We start from the raw sequence: 19,239 nt of genomic DNA, 5'->3' as shown, positions 1-19,239 counted from the left end.
TGTAACATGACACTACATTATGCAGCGTAGACAAGGCAAGTAGGCATTTAAGAACATAAAGCCATTAACATGCAGAGAGAGCATATGTAAAAAAAAATACCCCTTGGAGGTAGCAACAGTGAGGACTTTGAAACCATACTTTTATTTCAAAACTCAAGTATGTGATACTATACAGTACAATACCAGCACACTTGTGCAAAATCTTACAATGTTACAAATTTAAATATGATACACAAAAATAGTGCCCTTTTAAAACTTCTTTTACTAAAAACATTCGTGCTGTGCAAGGAGAAACAATAAACGTGTCATGTTAAAGCAGAAAAATAAATATTGCACCTCAAGAAAACTATTTCAGTGTTAATAGCATAAATAATAAATCTATGTCTTGATCTGATGTGATCTTTGAACACAGAAGAGGTTTTTTCCTGCAGACAGAGCAAACTAATATCCAGCAGATAAAATTACATTTAGAATGGTTTTTGAGCTCAACTTATTTTTCTATCAGGAAAAAAAGACCCAGAAGGTGTTTCCATTAATTAATTGAAAAACATAAGCAAAAGTATTTAATGTGCTGTTAGTCACTCTCCATTATTTTTAGTGGACATTTTGCTCACAGTAGGTATAAAAAGAGCAACAATATATGTATTTTTATAAACCATTTTATCTTCATCTTTTAATCCCCATTAAAATCCTTTGCCTCTTTCAGTCTATTACACATACCAGTTAATAACTTTATGGCTAGATTATACTCACTTTAGATATGCAAGTAGTTCCATTCAAAATGGTGCAACTACTTAAAAGAAATTTTCCCTTCTGCACTAAGTCTACCAAAAGCCAGTGCGCTGAATTGCAAGAGGATGATGGAGAACCTGTCCACATACTGACCCCACTATAACTTATGGCATGCTTAAATTCAAGCAGTTGAAGAATCCCATTGATATCAATAAGATTCTTCATGTGCTTAAAACAAGGTGTTAGACCCAGATCAATGTGGATGTGAATAAGAACAAATTAATTTGAATGCAGGCATTTTTAACTCTATTTTTCTCAAGGCAGTCCAAAATTTCCATGTGCCATAATTTCTGGCATTCAGGATTCTGAATCTTCAGGACTATTCATCTTTAATTTTTATTGCCTTATTAGGTTTTCAACAATATGCCTAAAGATTTGCAAGTCAAAAAAGCTGGTTCTAATAAAAACTTGTTCAAAGAGTTATTGAGAAATTTCTTTAAATAGTTAAGTATGTGACATATCATAGTAGTTCCTCATAGTTGGCTATTCTAACAGAACCAAGCAGATACCAGGTAATTTGCAAGAAACCTTCTTCTGTCTTATTCTTTACCAATTACAATTTTAGACAAAAATGACACTTTCCCATCATCCTTTTTGAACTTCCTTAAACACTATTTTATTCCTCAAAAATATTTTAAATAAAAAACAAAACCCCCAACTGCTTATAGCAATTTTTTTTTTTTGTAACAGTGGTAGTGGTCTCCTATTTTTTCCTTTCTCCATACAAATATCTTTTAAGAAACGTGGCTAAAGATGCAACAAACAAAGTTCACCAGCAGGATACTTGTTACTAGTGCCAGATATGTGAATTAAATTTCTGACTGAGTTAGAAAACTGTTTTCTTTGCTAGTTAGCTTGAAGTTCAATGTTTACATCAGAAGAAAACAAGTGAATATTAACTGTACCTGAACTGTAATTACAGTACTTCATAACATCCTTATCCTTCAGTTGGTAAACTGTGCTGTTAATCAGTCAGAAAATGCCAAAAGAATGCAAGACCCAAGAGTACAAACAAGTGTCACGCTGATTTTCATACTGTGGCTAGATTCAAGCATATATCAATGGAAACACATATGCAATTTATCTTCAATCAGAAGTGAGATTCTGCAGGTACATATGATACACCTTAAGTGACATGCATTTTGGTCTCAGCTCTAGGCATAAATTTTCAGATAATGGCTTCACTGTTTTGAACTTACATATGTCTAAAGATTTCAAGTTTTCACATTCTTCTGTAAGAACTCTCAATTCCCAAATAGGCAGAAAAATTTAAAAAATCCATCCAAAAGATTAATCTAGCATGACCTGCTGGTTTAGTTTTGAAGGTATATCAGAATACTAACAAACCCTGCATCAGATTCTGAAAATGAACTACTAAGAACATGCAGTGACCTCATCAAAGTCCTCACTACTTTACTGCTCTCATTCAGGTAGGCACCTGCAGGTTTTGGCTATACACAGTACTGTATAAGCCTATACAGTCCTACTGTATAAGCCTACTGTACACAGTATAAGCCTATATCCAGTATTAGCATAGCACAGAGTCCGTTCAGAGTGGTCGCCTGCCAATTTTCCCATGTTCAAAACTGCACATCTAATCTTCCAGACAGCAATTACTTTTTATTGCAATCATTAGTGACTCTGAACAGCATACGCTACATTGCTATTCAGAGAAGCAGCAAAATTTGTTACAAAGCGTATCCCTTTGATACATCAGAAGTTCCCAGATGCACTGGACAATATCAGCTGTGCCACCTAGACCTCATTTTAGGTTTTGCCACATATCCCATTCAGATAAAAAGGTGGTCCCATTCTTAAAGTATATCATAAAATGCATGTGTGTTTATACTTCATACTCCATTTAAATAATTGTACAGATAATTCCTCTTATAAAATTACTGTATCAGCAATGCATTTGGCCTGATAATATAATTTTATCTTCCATGAAAGGCCTTCCATTTCTACCCAATAATTGTGAATAAGAAAATTAGACTCTTAAAACCCAGAGGACTTAAATGCCATTAATACTTCAACAATAATCAACAAATTCTGGAAATGCTGAGGTAAAGCAACTAACTCCGCAAATGTAGTATTTGATTTTCTTCAAAATCATAAGACAGACATCAATGTCCTGTGCAAATATTCCTTTTAAATGTCTTGGTGGTTGCTGATTACTGCCACAATCTTACCATGATTCAGTATTACTTTATTCCTATCAATCACTTACAATTAGCAGGACGGACAGACAGAAGTATTTATCAGACAGTCATTTTGGCAAGCTGTGTTCACAATGCATCTCCAAACCTGATGCTGTAAAGTAACTCACGTGTCTTAACAGATCACATTTAACAACCAGAAAGATGACTAAGCACTACCTTTAACAACTGTGTTCTAACATGTGTGCTTGCTCAGGTACCATAAATATGTGTTTGTTCCTTTATTATTCAGTGCGTTGCTCATGCCGAAATCCTGAGTTCCACCAGGAATACTGATGGGCAGCAGAACAGCTGGCCTTCCCTTCAGGTCCCTCTGATATTTCATCACAGGAGTTGTATGAATGGTAGATCCATAACACCACAGCAAAAATGATTATCGCAGCCACTACAAGCCATACCACATTCCAGTGTTTACACAGTTTGGGGTACAGTATATGTAAATAATTAATGATGACTTCAAGTCTGCTGTAAAATGAAAAAAAATCTGTTATATATTAAGCATATGCAAATTGATTATCTTAAGCTTCTAAATTTAAGGAATTTCACAGTGGTATGTTGTACCATCTTTCTTCCAAAAACAAACAACTTATCAGCGAAGAACCACATTGTTAGATTGTTTCAAAAAGAGCTGTAGACTCAAAGATGGGTGATATTTGCAAGATATGTAAGGACAAAGGACAAATATCGAGCCATAAACTTGACTTCTATTTCTCCCATCTGACAACAGGATAATCTCAGAATTTAGTAAGATATAAAATTCTGCCTAGTTCATAGCTTGCTCAGTTAAACTAACTATTAGAAAGAAAACATTTCCTAGCATAGAGTTTCACAATTGGCAGTGAGGTGGCCATCCTTCTGAACATGGCTTGAATCTCAAATTAATAGATGTTTATAATCACAATAAGCTGGGAATGAGTCCTTTAGGATCAGGTAGGGGTCCCTACCTTATCTTGGGATTAGAAATATTACTTACTTTGGCCAGTCTTCAATTTCTCTGCAATGCAGAAGTCTCTGCTTTTAAAATGAAGGAAATTGAAGGTATATTGAGAATAGAGTTGGTAGAGCCACCAAAGAAACTCAAATAACCTTAAGAAAAGCTGAATATTCTGGAAAAGTTTTTTCAGTTGGGATGATAATAAGCAGATGATTCAAAAATCCCACAGTAGAGGAAGAGCACTGGATACAGATGAAGGTAATAAATACATCCTTCTGCTGAAAGGCAGGGTATTTTAACTCCGGTACAGTGCTGTTCTACAGCATCTATACAGCTTCTAAAAGGACCAGGCACCTGCCTGTCCAAGTCAGAGTGCAAGCTAAGGAATTCCTGATAATCAGCATCCACCTTGTAGATATACTGAAAGACTCATCTCTGAATAGAATTAAAACTTCCATAAGACAATGTGTGCCCACTGGGAGATGCATTTCAGCATTTAAGAAACTTCTCTAGAATACATTTTACCTCAAATCAAAAAAAGCACCCCATCGAGATAAAGCACGCTGATGTACAGATGTCAACATTTTTAGTTTCAACTGAAAATGCCAAAATAAAAGGTTTTGCATTTTGCAACTATTTTCTTGGAAGATATCTTATTGTGAAACTACGATTATTTCAAATCTGTTTTCCTAGATTTGAACAAAATGTCAAGATAATAGCATGAAAGACTTGGTTGAGTACCTCAAACAGGGAAAAAGATCAGCCCTTCTTGTAGACATACCACACCACTGTCTCACCTGCTTTTCAGGTTTTTTATCTCATCTTCATTTTCACTTTCTTCATGCTCATCATGACTTTCTTTTGGTGTCTCTTCATCTTCTTCCTTCAGTTCCTGAAGTTCTTTGGTTTTCTTCAAGCCTTCCTGATAGCTTTAACACGCAAAGCATTTTTCTTAGTCTAGTATGCTGTATATGTCATATGCCGTGTTTATTACATGCAATAAAACACAAGTAGCAGAGATGTTGCAATGCTTTGAGAAACAAAATTAGCTAGAGGCCATGAATATGCCACACAAACACACCCTTCCTTAACAGAGGATAATCTGTTACCGAATCTATCCTCTTGCAAAAGAGAGAGAGGTTATAGTTCTCAACAGAGCACAATTTCTGAGTATTGTAAAGGAGGAGGACTTTTTTGCTTGCTTTACGTTTTAATTCTGTTGAATACTTTCTTTTTTTCCCCTGAAGAATAAATGCAAATCAATGCTAAAGATAGATGACTTGTTGGTTTCTGCAGAAGGAGATCAAAACTTTTGTCCTACTCTTTACATAGTACAAAGTTCTTTGCTTGACATTTGGAAATGGATAGACCCCCAAACTGTTAACTACTCCAAATCCTGCTGTGCAAAGCACTTTGCCACTCCCAACCATGATTTTACTGCAAAAGTTTATGTCTGCTCTTTATTCGTCTCCACGTACACACTTCAGATTCAACGTTTTAGGAAGCTGTTTCGGATTATCTTGTCATGAAGCTGAATATTACTGACATCATAACTTCTACCCAGCTCAGTCTCTGGTATAACTTCTCTCCAATAGTTTGACTAACATTAATAAAGGATGAAAGTGAATTGCTACAAATACAATGAATGAGGCTCACTGAAGACAGGCTCCACCATTGCTCCAATTATGGTCATATTCTTGGAGCTGGTATTGATTATATCACTCATTTTGTGTTCAAAATTACATTCTTAAAAACACAAGTCTTCATCTGGTAAAATATATTTACAGATTTAGATCACTTAAGATATTCTCACCCTTTGTTATATGCTTCCTCCTCTATCTTGGCTTTAGTTTCAGGATTGATCTCTTCCAATCCACTCTGTGTCAACACAGAAGTAGAGTTTTCACAGTCAGGCTCTCCATTAGACTTTCCACTGCCAAGATGAAAGAAACAGAGAAAGTGGAAAATAACACCACTGAAATGTATTGTACTTGGAGTACGCTACCGAACAACAACAATTCATGTGACTCCTGATTCTTTAATAATCAATCCAAATGTATCTTTGAAGGAAAATCTGATTTTTTTGCTTTTGTCTATATTGAAGAAATGTCTTGCAAAAGAAAAAGGAAAACACTGTAAGCAGAATTTTAGTTTCAAAATGTTGTAATTTGAGAACAGCAAATAATAGGTCTTCAAGGTATTAAAGCTTGCATTTTTGTTTCCTTTTTTAAAAAAAGAAAAGAAAAAACATTTGTTTTATGGCTTATCCATAGTATTTATTTGATATTCTATATGGTATTTCCCCCTGGAGCTTTCCAAAAAACCTTCTAGAAATTGTAGCTTGCTATGGCAGAGAGAAAACATAATAGCAATAATACCAAATATTAATTTAATAACACATTTTTCTCATTTGCATTTTAAGTACTTTTTTTCTACTGACTTTATATGCTGAACCAATGCACAGATAAAAATAATGAAATAAATAAAAATAATGAAATAGATAATAATAAAATAAATAAAATACATACACAGCTTCTGTCACTAAAATGTTTCTCAAGTAAAAGCTTTGAGTGTTTAGCTTAAAAATAAGCCATTCAATATTGCTTCAAAGGAACATAACCACGATAAAAATATTCCTCTTTCTCCAGAGCTTTACCCACCCTTATTCCTTTAATTCTCAGTCAGAGTTTAAGTCATTCAGACATAACTGTTAGCAAATCTCGCAAAGTCAAGGTTTAATAAGCTCAACCATGGATCTCATTCCAACTTCCAGAATATAACTTCTTGTAGGCCTCACCCTTTTGGCACTAAAATCAATGGGAGAATAACTCATCTTGATTGACACCATCAATTGATTTTTCTCTCAAGAAATCACACTGACTTGACAGTAGTATCCTTATGGTTTCCTTAATTTCATTTGTACTTTAAACACACTATGAACATAAGCTCAAACTTCTTAAATATACATAACTCTGCTAAACAACTATGCAATTTTACAGTACAATAGCAGCTGGCCATGCATACATACTTAGGCTCAGAATTTAATTTCAAGTTCTACTGCTGTTACATAACATGAATATTTCTTTTTTTTTTAAGAAACAATAAGAAATGCTGAAAAGTTTCCATTTTTTTGTAGAATTTCTGTACAAAAGATGGTTCAAATCTTGCAGTTTTATTGAATTGCAACAACTAGTTGCAATGCTTTTTATCATATTATAGTTTTTGGTTTCACGATTGCCACATATTTTCACTCTTAATGAACCATAAAGGCAAAACAAAACCATAAAACAAATTTTGTCCTGTTCCAACACTTGACCTAAAATATGTGAAAATTAATGTTCTATTCTCAAGAGCTATGTATCTTAAAGCTTTTAATTTGCATGATATTTAAAGCATCTGAACAAACTTTAATCTAAATTAATATTGCAGATATTTCTACTGTGATATTGTACACACTTTAAACTATCAACATTAAAAAAAAGTAATTTTTTAGTAAGTTTTATTTCTGAAGCATTAGCAAGCAACTTCCTTAGAATGTGCAAAACTTCCTAAAAGACATAAGTGTTTGGAAAGATGCTTGTCAATTTTTTATTTTTGCTTTCTAGAGTGTTTGCACACACAAACACAAGGGTTTGCAAACATAACAGAACTGGCATCCTGTTTACAAAGATACTGTAGAACAACTTGGATATGCCTTCTGTTCTCATCCCAGTCTCCTGAGTTGTCATATAATTCACCTTTGCCTTCTGTTACTACATGGGCTTCACATTTGTCATTAACTGAGAAGCAGTAATAGGCAAACTGCAAATATATATATATTTTTTTCTTTATAAACTTTGGGGGTTCATAAATTCAAGAAATTTGATAATATTAAATCACATCTCTACATGAATTTCAACTATCAAACTTAAGTTTCCTCCAGAAATTTGTAGATGTATGTGCCTTCCAGCAGAGAAATTCTTTGCTTTCCTTGTTCATATAACTATTATTTTGTTCCAAAAGTAGTACTATGTAAACCCATGGAATGACTCATGGAACTACTATGGAAAATGGATTATGACAACACACGTAAATCCTGATAGAACACGTAAACTAATGGTACAAAGCAATACAAGGTCAAAGGGGAAAAGGTTTGGATGAAAAATCTTCTTGCAATTCATAGGTACTAGAAAGACATAGATGCAGAGGTTTTGGCCTGTTTACCAGGCTGAAAAAAAATCCCCTTTCAATATCTCTACTCTTTTTTTCACTCTTAAAATGTAAACTTTTTAGGTTGGTATAAGTAAAATCACAACCTTAATGCTTTAATTTAGCTGAATATTCACTTCATTTTATAGTGAAGAAAAAATAATTATTCCTCAATTTAGCCATTGTTTTCACTTCTATAAATATTTTGATGATCTAGCATTACAGGAAACTACACTTCTGAATTTCATATACTTATTCATATAAATTTCAAAATCTAAATGACATTGGATATCATGCTGTCTCAAAATACGATTCTTACCAACTAGCCACATGTTAGAAAGGCAAGGGCAGAACACAAACTTCCATTACTGGAATAGTCAATTTTAGAAAAATGTAGACTCAGAGTTGCTCATGGCTAACTTGCATACAACATTACATTACATTAACTTACAACATTAATTTATTTTGATACAACATTAATTTATTCTGAGAAATAAAAAAAAAATCCACATGCATTGTAAGCAATACTCTTAATTCTGACAAGTTCTGAAGGTAGGCCTAGTCAAGTGTGTAAATGTATAATCATCTGCTGCATTTGTTGCTTCATGAGTTGTACTGACTGTTGCATCATAGCAGGCTCAGTTTAGTTTGAGATATTGTTTGTAAACTCTTTGAACATGAAAAAAACAATGTGATGGTTACGTGGTAAAATACAGTTACCAGATCTTGAATCAACGTAAGTCAATGTTTTGCCACTGACTTCAATGCCTTACACCTTAGTATAATTTCCTTATAGAAAGTGACATTTTCATCTCATATTAGGATTTAATAAGTATTGAAAAGATCTAGAGAAAACTCACTTCTCTAAAAGTGCTGGCAGAATAGGAGTAGATGTTAGATTGCTCCTTCCATTATTAGGTGATTCTGACTGTAAATTGAAAGACAGCAACAAAAGTTACTTCCATGAATTAATTTCAAATGAATCTTCAATAAAATGGCAAAGTCAATGTGCTGCTTAGGTTTTTTTCTCACACCCACCAGCAAGATATCTTTAAAAAAGCTCCCATCTTACTCCCTTTATCCACAGTAAACAATGATTCTGACCACTCCGAATAACTTTGACATTGCTGTGCCTATCTACCGTACTTATTTTCTCCAAGTAAGTACCTAGTCTCTTTCTCTTCATATATTGATCACTGGACAGTAAAGTTATTGTATTTCTTCTCTCCATATTATCCTAGGAAGATTAATTTGTTAGCCGAGTTTTCAATGGAAAATTTTAAACAAAAATAAATGAGTTTTCTTTACTTGGTTCCTGAAACAATTACCCCTGAGCACATAACTAAACTGCACAGACAGGTTGTTCTCTTAAAATTAAGACGGATTTAGCTTGTCAACAAACCCTCTCATTTAAATAGCCCTAAATTTGAAATAGGAAACTGTCAGATTTTCAGGGTATGTGCCATTTTAGCTCATCTTTGGAAGCTTGGTATCCCTGGCAGTTTTCCTGCAAAGAATTTATATGGATTTATTAGATCCAGATTAGATTCTCATTTAACTTATTAAAACTTTATAAAACAGAAAGTCAAGATAGACTCTGATAACTCCATTAATCTCAGATCATCATAGAAGTCCTAAAATCATAGCACGCCTATTTCTATAGGTTAATCACATGCTTTTCTATTTGGTGGACTTTGCAATAATGACTGGAAGCTGACATTACCAAAGCAGTCCAATATTCATCTATGGATTCCAGTTAAAATTTTTCTTCTTGTCTGGACAACTATTTTTACTACTACTTTCCAGTACGTTACCATAAATTAAAAGGCAAAATGCCTCATCTTGTGTCTAATGCCTCTGAACCAACAGTAGGCCCTGTTCAGCTCTGTACCTGAAGGTGATCATTATATGTGGATAGACTCTGAAAGCAAAAGTCCTTACACAACTGGAATTACCTTTGGCCACCCCCCTCCCCTGGACAAACTATATCAACGAAAGGGCATACATTTTTCAGAAACGATGGCTTGGCCCTGTGTGAAAGGGTTTTGACAAAAGGTAGTTTCTTTAAATTGTGGGTTTTACTTACCAGGGATGGCATTGAAGGTATAGGTGAGGCTGTTGGTGACTGACCAGGAATGTTTAAGGAGTTAAATTTAGGAACAACAGCAACACTGACTCTCCTCCGGGGCATATTCTATGATAAACAACATTTTTTTTTCTATCATAAAACAAGGTAGGCTGAAGAACAATTCTACAGGTTAACAGATGTGGCAAAGATGCAGGTTAATGTCAGCATGAATCTCTTGGGAGAAAAGAGAGTTGAGAGCAAAACCAACGTAAAGGACTGCTAGTGCTGTGGTCTTCTCCCCAAACTTCCTTCCTGTAGTACTGCCTGGTATGGCGTGTGCTTAGTAAGAAATGTGTGGTTGTACAGGGATAAAACTCTTTCTCCTTCACACAGAAAGCCCAATAGTGCAAGTCACACAACAGATATGTTCTGAATTGATATAAGCTATTATCTTTGGTTAAGCCAGATGTACAATAATCCTGGGAAAGATGCCAGCGTCACAATGTCAGGAAATAATGAAATTGCACATGAAACTCTTCTCTTGCTATGTACCCATTATGATAAATTCATTAATTATATAACTACATATTATCACTTACAGAAACAAAAACATCCGCTCCCTCCGCAAAAGAACAGAGACTTCTCCCCCACCCTTGAGTTTTTAGATATCTATCTAGTATCATGTGACACTGCTTACATTTCCCAAAGGCAATGAAAATCCTTTGTATGATAAACACATGCTAGTTTTACACAATATATTATAGCTCATGTATAGAGCAAATAAGCTTTTGCTGTTATTATGTAAGAAGCCAAATACCTCATCCTATGAAATACACCTAATGCAATCTGTGGTTCCCACTGTCTAAAAAACCAAGTACAGGTAGCATCTAACAGCTTTGTCTTAGCGCATATCCAAACATTTCTAGTTTTCTGCCCTGGATAACTATGGAAAAGGAATTAATCACAGATTTACAGATCTAGGATATCTAGAAGAAGCTGCCTACTTTATCATCCTGGTTCTAGGCAGGACCTACTCTTCCTACTCATGAATGACAGGTTCACCTAATATGCTCCTAAAAAATGACACTGCAGAGTCTGCAGCCTGGCTAGGCAGTCTATTCTAATGTTTTACTAGACTGCAGGCAAAACTTTCTAACCTAAATCTTGCTGCAGTTTAAGGCTTCATAAATGGCCTATTCACAGGCTCACGGAGAACAGTTAATTCCTCTCTCTAGCATTTTTGACAAGTCTGAAGACTTTTCATGTTTTCTGCATTCTTTAGAGAAAAAGCCTCAGTTCTTTCCATCCTTCCCCACTGGTCATAATTTCTAGATCTCTGGTTATCCTTGTGCATCTCTTCTGGCCTCTTTCCAATTAGTCCAAATCATTTTTGAAATGTGATGCCCAAAACTGAATTGCATACACTCCCTTGAAGCTGAATCAGTGGTGAAAAAAGCAGAATTCCTGCACTGAGCAGATAATAATCCTATTTATTTACTGGAATATATGATTGGATTTTTTGCAATAGCATGAAATTCTGGATTATTTTAAGCTTGTGATGCATTATACGGATCCTTTCCTGCCAGACTGATACCTAGCCAGCTGCTTCTCAGCTTATATTTGTGCAGTGGGTGATGTTGAGACTTGCATTTGTCCTTGTTCGATTTTATCCTTTTGGGGGATCACTATTTCAACTTATCGGGATCATTCTGAAATTCAGTCTTGCCCTCAGCATTCTCTGTGCTCTAATTCTTTCCACACAGCACTGGGAGGTAGTAGGAATAAACTAAACCTAAAGTATTACAAATCAAAGGAGAAAAAACATGAAAAGAAATGCTAGGGGGAATAATACCTCTGATCACCAAATTTCATAATGGTCAAACTGGGACTTGGCTCTCTCAAGTCACTGGTTATTTTAGGAAGCTGTGTAATAAACTTGGTCTCCAACACTTGGAATTTTTGTAGAAATGAAACAATGGCCTTGTTAAAATTAATTACTCCAATTAAAACAATCTGAGACAATCTCTGTCTCTGAATGCTTTGTCAAACCAAACAAGATCCTCCGATGCTAACTGAAAAAAGGGCAACACTTATGAATAATTCTGTTTACATTTACAGTACTTAGAACATGGTATTATTGTTAAGATAACGAAAATGGTATGTTCCTAGAAATCCCTAATCATATAGTAAGGTTTAGATCCAATAGTCAGATTCTAGAAAACCTCACAGAAGGACTAGAGCAAAGCACAGGACCTGAGCCATTCCCTGTTGCACAGGTATGTGGCCTAGGACACAATTATTCTCAAATACATAGGTCCCTTAATTATTTACAGCTCCATAGCAAGCATTATCATTATCGCATACAGTCATTCTTAATCAAGTATCCAAGATTTGCACTAAATTATATAAACAATATTGAGACTTTAGCAGGACTATAGTTTGAACACAGACTATAAAGTTGAATGTGTATAGACAAAGAAATTTCACCACATAAAATGTTCACTTGATTTTGTTTCCCTTTTTACCTTTCCAACAGTAAGGGACATGGATCTAGATGAACGAGGTACTCCATCTTCTGCATAAAAAACAGTACATAAATACACAGTCACTATAGAACTTGTATAAATACAGTATGTCTGAGATTGAAATATAAGCAAGGGCTCTGTTAATATTATTTATGGATATTCATATAGTCTAAGACTGTTATTTATTTGTTATACAGTTCAGGCCTCAATTACATCTGTAGAAAATTGTAGTAATTGCACAAAGTGGAACCATTACCATCTTTACAGAGATCAGAGACTAGCCTACTTTTTGCCTCCATAAGCAGGTTTTTCCGAAAGAAAAATATTGATACTTCAGTTTCCATCAACCTATGAAAGGCTGCAAATAAAAATTTTAATTTTTTAATAATAAAATTTGCCAGCATCTGTCTTCTCAGAAGTATATGTACAAAATGCGTAAGCTGTGCATATATACAAGAGTCCAAAACAAATGTTTTTGGATCCTATCAGAATCTGATAAGTGGTAATGACTTTAAATTACTGTGCTAGATCATTAAGTATGGCTTGAAAATATGAAATATTTTAGCTATTACAACTATAAATTTTTGAAATCTACTTCTGTAGAACAGAACTTCTTGAACAGATGCATGATACTTTTTGTGATAAATAGCACTAGACACTTCTCTGTCTAGAGAGAAGACAAACCCTTGAATTTTTATTTATTTATTTATTTATTTATTTTACCAGAGGCACCATAGCTTCTGCTAGAATTCTGATTGGCAAGTTTCTTAAACTCCATTAGCTCAGCGTGATCCTTTTCATATGTTCTTTTCAGATTTTCCACATACTGCATCATTACTTCTGTTGCCTTTGACATACGCTTCTCCTAAGCAAGAAAAGAGAAAAGAACACTCAGGCAACCTCTACACTTCTGAAACAAATCACATGCCTCTATGTCTATGTTCCCTGTCAGGGCCAAATCTGCAATAGTCATTCATAAAGAAACATTGGTACCTCCGAAACCAAAAATTCCTAAGCTATTTAGAACACAAATGCAGTAATATATATCCAGAGAATATCACCATTTATCTTATTGTATGTTGTCTGTCTGTGTGCCTGCTTTGCGGCAGATGCGCACTTGTTTTTGAACTCTCAAATGTCGCAATCACTAGCATCAGCCTACATACTTTAGTGGGTAGAAGCAACAGTTTTGAATTGGGGAGGGCATTGCTGTGTTCTTAATTATACTTCCTCTGTTCTTATACTCTTTACAGTTGTCTGACATAAGCCATTGCCAAAGGCAAGCTACTGAACTAGACGAGCTTTTTGACCCAGAAAAGCCATTCTTATTTTTGCTGCACTGATTTTAAAAATGTTTCTTATGATGAATACAGCTCTGAATAACATAAATGCTTCTATTGTACAGATGCTGAACAGCTTCATGGTAATCTCCTTCTGTTTGAATTCTATTTCCTGACTGAAATTGTGTCTTACCTGATACTACAATAAATATCATAAATCTGTCAAAACGACAAAATGAAATTCAAAGGGCTAATATACCCTACAGCTATGGGTGAAAAAGAGAAAGAGTGAATGTGTGCAGTGAGGATGTGTGTTAGACACTGGGATATTCTTACCTGGCGAACGGCTCCAACCATTTCAGCACGGCTAGACAGTCTAGCAGCCAATCGACGCAGCACAGCAATATCCTCCAGTAGCTTCTGGTAAGCTTCTCTGTGTTCACAGTGATGCCATAAGGCAGCTGAAGACTGAAGTGAAAATACATAAGCCGTAGCGTGATATCATGCCGCTCTTAGTTCAGATGAACTGGCCTGAGCCACAGAAGCTGTACAGACATGCCTAAGCAGAACTACATGTGGACAAATCAGCCCCACAGGAACGCTGCCTCTACCACCAGAGATAATCAAGCTAGTGCTGTTGCTCTGTTTCAGGATGGTGCTTTGCTATGCACTGCAAGCACATCTTTAAAGCAGTTAGCAGGTTCTGCACATTTGCAATACTGTTCCTTTTGAAATATTTTATCATGGCTAACTACCTATGAACTTTACAAATGCCACTCTTATTTTAACCAGTAGGTACAAATGATTGCTGAAACACAAAGAACATTTGAATTTGCTGGGCACAAGGTGTTATAAGGCCATTTATATTCTCTCAGTTCCATGATACTTAACCCATTGAAAAGAAATCAGGGATTAGATTCAAAAGAATCAAAAAATAAGAGAGTAATAGCAACCTATATGGCCTGCTAAATCAAATGGCAATTGCAATTTCTCATCCATTTCTTATCTAGCAACACATACACTTATGCACTTGATTAATATTATCACTTTGATAGCTCAGATCTAATATAGAAAAGCACTGAACCATAAAACTTCACTGGGATTAGTTCCTGAAAGCAAGCATGAATTTAGATGTTTTCTTATCAAAGCATTATTGAACCTCCTCACCTAGTTCTGTGCATGAAAAGATTTATTTGATACAAGAAGTCCCATAGAATTTAGTTCAGACTCAGAGGCAAACTTTGCGATGCTGGGCAATTCCTATATTCTTAAAGTGCATTTTCAGGATGCGCTAGTTTTGGCATTGAGGTTTTGTTAAGTAATCACCATGTTGCTGTTCATACAATTTTACCTCCGACCAGCTGCCTTGTGCCCTAGTTCAGTACACCCCCTCACTTGAGTTACTGCAAGAGTAAACCAGCACATTAAAATGATCTGTGTGAAAAGAATAGCCTCTCCTCCTTCTCCTCCCACCCCCAAAGAGGTGAGTGATGGACAGTAATTTTAACGAGAACCACTTCAGAGAATGCATTTGCAGTGCAAATCCTTGGTCTAGAAGCACAGTTAAGAGGCTGAAGAATTTACTGTAATGACAACAATTTCTTAAACTGATTTATCACTGAAGCCAATGTGTGAACAAATTGCAGCCTAAAGTTGACTGCAAGACCTAAGAAGGCATAAGGGAACCTGTGTGAAAAATGCATGCACAGAATTTCAGATTTTCAAGTGTTTCTTGGCAATTGTAACTTGTTTTCTTGAAGAAATCTGAAATTCATATAAGTCAGCTTTCTCTTGAAGTTGGCTTTTTGAATAAAACATCAATTATCACAAGGTCTGTAAAAAAATCATGAAGGCTAGCCATACTGTGATTAAGCCACCTAATATGTGCCCATCCTACATAAATGATGACAACCTCCCACTGAGAGGGGAAAAAGTGTAGGTCTAATATGATACAGATGATACAGGAGCTTCACTACATTTAATCATTTGTTAGTTTATTCTATTGTATAATGCAATGAAGGCATCAAAAACACTTGGAACAAAAGCTTTTAAAGGAAAATGGGCAGCTTCCACTTTGACGTAAGTTACATTAAAAAAAAGTTTGCAAGAGCCAGACTGCAGATGGTAAACTGGACAAAGGAGGGGGAAGCTAACCACATCTGTCCCATGCTGGAAATATGGTCTTTGGTGCATGATTAGGGATTCTTAACCAAAATACGTGTTAATTCTAGTGCTCTAATTGCTTGCAGTTTAAGGAGCCTTTATACACTAGCTGTACTAATATGTAGACAAAATATTATAATAAATAAAACATGGAGATTTAACAGGCTGTTTCTGTTTGCTCTTTAAAGAGAGAACAGAGGAAAGAGCAGCAAATATCCCCCCCTCCTTTTTTCCTAAAAGAAAAAAAAAAAAAGAGTTAACCTGCAAATGCAGATTTAGAATTCCAGATAAAATACGTATACATCACGATGCTTGTTTATCTGAATCTTTTCTCACCTGGTATTTTTCATAAAGCAAATGGGAGACTCTTATGTTCTCCCAACTACAGCAACACCTCCTTATATTATGCAAATTAGGTCTACCAACATTTCAGTCAGCAGCAGGGTGTCTACACATCTCCCTCTTGCTTTTGCACAAAAGTGTGCAGCATAGTATAAATTCATCTGTCTCACAGATATATTTGTCATTTCAGTTAGACAATCCAGAGAAAGTCAATCAGAAAAATTGAAAGCAAATGCTGACAAAAGAGTATCAGAGAAAGAAAACAGCTGCAATGAGAGTTATGAGAAGTATAAAAGCATTCGGGCCCGTAATCTCTCCTTGCAATTAAAAGTAATCCTTACTGTTGCCTTTCTTTCACCTCTTTCTATTATCTCCAGTTAAGAAGTCTTTCAAGCCACAAATCTCAGGACTTGGGCTTCAAATCATTTCAGTATCTTGTCTAACTGGACACCTCAAATACTGCTAAAGAAGGTGGTCCTGTCACCGTGGATCAGTTCTTAAACTGCACTTCTACGTGCTCTTAGCTTTGCCACAGGCTTATTTCAAGAACTGAACAGGTATTTATCCCTGAAGTATGTTAGCAGAAGTAGGGCAATTTCCTCTGCTTTGCATTTTTTAGCAATGCTGGCCCACTCTGGGAGAAAACACTCTTTCACTCTTCTGTAGAGCAGCACGGGCTTACAGTAATGAGCTTGAGCAGCAGAAAATGGAGTTTGGGGTCTGAATTTATAACTGGTATAAGCAAGCACAGCCACACATTTCAAATGTGTGTGTGCGCACATGCACGTGCACATGTGCTATTCTTCAGAAAATAATTTATTGTTTTCTTCTTACCGTAATGGCTGCTTTAAAGTTTTCCAGTTCCTTCTCAGCATTCTCTTCAGTAAGATTTCTTTCTCTCTCTGCTTGGTTAATTCTAGTTTCCAAGGTATAACTATCGTTTCTAAAAGCCAAGGAAAGTTGTACAAACACATTCTGTATGGATATATATATAAAAAAAAGGGCATTTTTAATTAGTATCACTGAAATGCAGAAATTTCAAATAATGGCTTATGTGTAAGGTCTGTTTCACTAACTTTGGTGCTTAAATAAGAATTGGAACAGAAAAGCTGAAATATCTGAAAAGCTAGATTGTTTCAAAAATCATTTTCTTTACTTTCTCTAAAATATGAATAAATGTGTTGCTGCCTCTTTTCCTGAATGCTTTTCTGGAAGATCAGTGGAGCAGCGTATACACAATGAAGGAAGTATCAGAATCACAATGGATCTGTTTTCTAGCTGGACTTCCTCCAAGGGTCCCCAAGGTTTTTAAACAGATAGTCTGTGCAGAGGAAGTCCAGGGATGAGCTCAGCGTTAGCATTGTTTTACCTAAGAGATAAACACCTACCACTGAAGCCAGCAAAAGATTAAGTGTTAACATTTTTATTCTCTTGAATATTGCTTTTAAAGAATGTTTCTTTCTTTACCAGATGTATTGTTTCTTAGGATTAATAATTTACAATGTACAAGGCACCAATAGTTCCATGTGATTGGAGCTATGTAAATAAAGACCTTTTTCTTCACTTTCCCACAACTTCTATTGGCCAAAAGCAAAAACATAATCCAACTCCGAACACAGTGTTCTTTAGCTTCAAATTTTTATTAATTTAAATATATGATAATATTTTCCGAAATGAAGTTACATTTTATTAAGAATGTAAAAAAATGTGTTTCGCTTCCTCCTAACTCTTCAAGTATTTTTTCAGATTTGTGTTGTATGGGGCAATGGCCCTTTTTCCATTAAATTACGTTTGTTATTTTGATGGATCTCCGTAGATATATTTTTTTTCCTGAGGAATATTTTTTGGTAAAAAATCCCATTATCTAGTTCTAACAACCACCCTTAGACTTATAGTATGCACTTAAACTTGAGGTATACAGAATTAAAGGCACTGTTAAATCATGAGCATAACCTAGATTATAATTAATCTACTTTTGCGACAAATTCAAATGTGGAAATAAGGCACAGATTCAGAGTGTAAGGAAAATTAACCACTGAAGTAATTTATTAAGGGACAAAATTTACTCTGCATCACTGAAAGACATGAAATCAATGCAAAACATCTTTCTATAATCAATCACGAGTTAGAGCTTGCATTATTCGGATTAGAGTAGAACATATAACAATGGTCCCTTTGTGGTCTACAATTGTAAGAGAGTACTTACCTCAACCTCTTTTTCCGTAAGTGGAGGGGAGCTAGAAATAAAAGCAAAACAATTGATATTTTAATTAATAATGTTTGTCTCTAAAAGCAAAGCTATTGAAATACTTAATTGAAAAGAACAACAACAAAAAGTGTCCTCCTCTTAAATATTTGGGGTGTGTGTGTTAAAACAGTATTTAATTAATTCAATTGAACCTGTTACAGCTAAATTACATATTTTTTTTAAATAACAGCATAGTATCACTGCAGCATTGACCGAAACATACTATAGTTTCTGACAGCCTGCAACATATATCTCCACTATGTTGTGAGAAACTGAATACAAGAACAAGTCAGAAGACATCTGTTTAGTACTGCTGGTGATTTAATATGCTATATTTGAGATTATTATCTTTACCTGCTTTCCTTCTGCTAACTGCTGAAACCTTATGATGGTGAACACAGATAATCACAGACTGACAGAACTATCCTGTTTTGGTTGCTACCTTTGTTAAAAGTTAGCTAACATAGCTAACTATTCTTAGCT

The 19,239-nt window shown here is 35.1% G+C and overlaps 1 protein-coding gene across 17 annotated transcripts in view; it reads right to left on the bottom strand.

Annotated features, from left to right (window-relative positions):
- Positions 1-123: 123 nt before the first annotated feature.
- IRAG1 (inositol 1,4,5-triphosphate receptor associated 1) overlaps positions 124-19,239 on the bottom strand; it is a 79,486-nt gene continuing 60,370 nt past the window's right edge. For 16 of the 17 annotated variants that reach the window (XM_064512997.1, XM_064512999.1, XM_064513001.1 and 13 more), the window contains 10 exons: positions 18,715-18,745; positions 17,343-17,483; positions 14,340-14,471; positions 13,447-13,588; positions 12,724-12,773; positions 10,217-10,324; positions 8,991-9,058; positions 5,756-5,875; positions 4,740-4,871; positions 124-3,473 (listed from right to left, as the gene is read on the bottom strand). In XM_064512997.1, coding sequence (XP_064369067.1) covers positions 3,233-3,473; positions 4,740-4,871; positions 5,756-5,875; positions 8,991-9,058; positions 10,217-10,324; positions 12,724-12,773; positions 13,447-13,588; positions 14,340-14,471; positions 17,343-17,483; positions 18,715-18,745 — 1,165 coding nt within the window. In that variant the 3' untranslated portion in view covers positions 124-3,232. The remainder of the gene's footprint in view (positions 3,474-4,739; positions 4,872-5,755; positions 5,876-8,990; positions 9,059-10,216; positions 10,325-12,723; positions 12,774-13,446; positions 13,589-14,339; positions 14,472-17,342; positions 17,484-18,714; positions 18,746-19,239) is intronic. The other variant, XM_064513000.1, reaches the window with a different exon arrangement.

Source organism: Dromaius novaehollandiae, chromosome 5, assembly GCF_036370855.1.
Source record: "Dromaius novaehollandiae isolate bDroNov1 chromosome 5, bDroNov1.hap1, whole genome shotgun sequence".
NCBI classification, from domain to species: domain Eukaryota; kingdom Metazoa; phylum Chordata; class Aves; order Casuariiformes; family Dromaiidae; genus Dromaius; species Dromaius novaehollandiae.
Note: the sequence above shows the minus strand (reverse complement) of the source record. Positions and strands in the feature narration are given on the sequence as shown.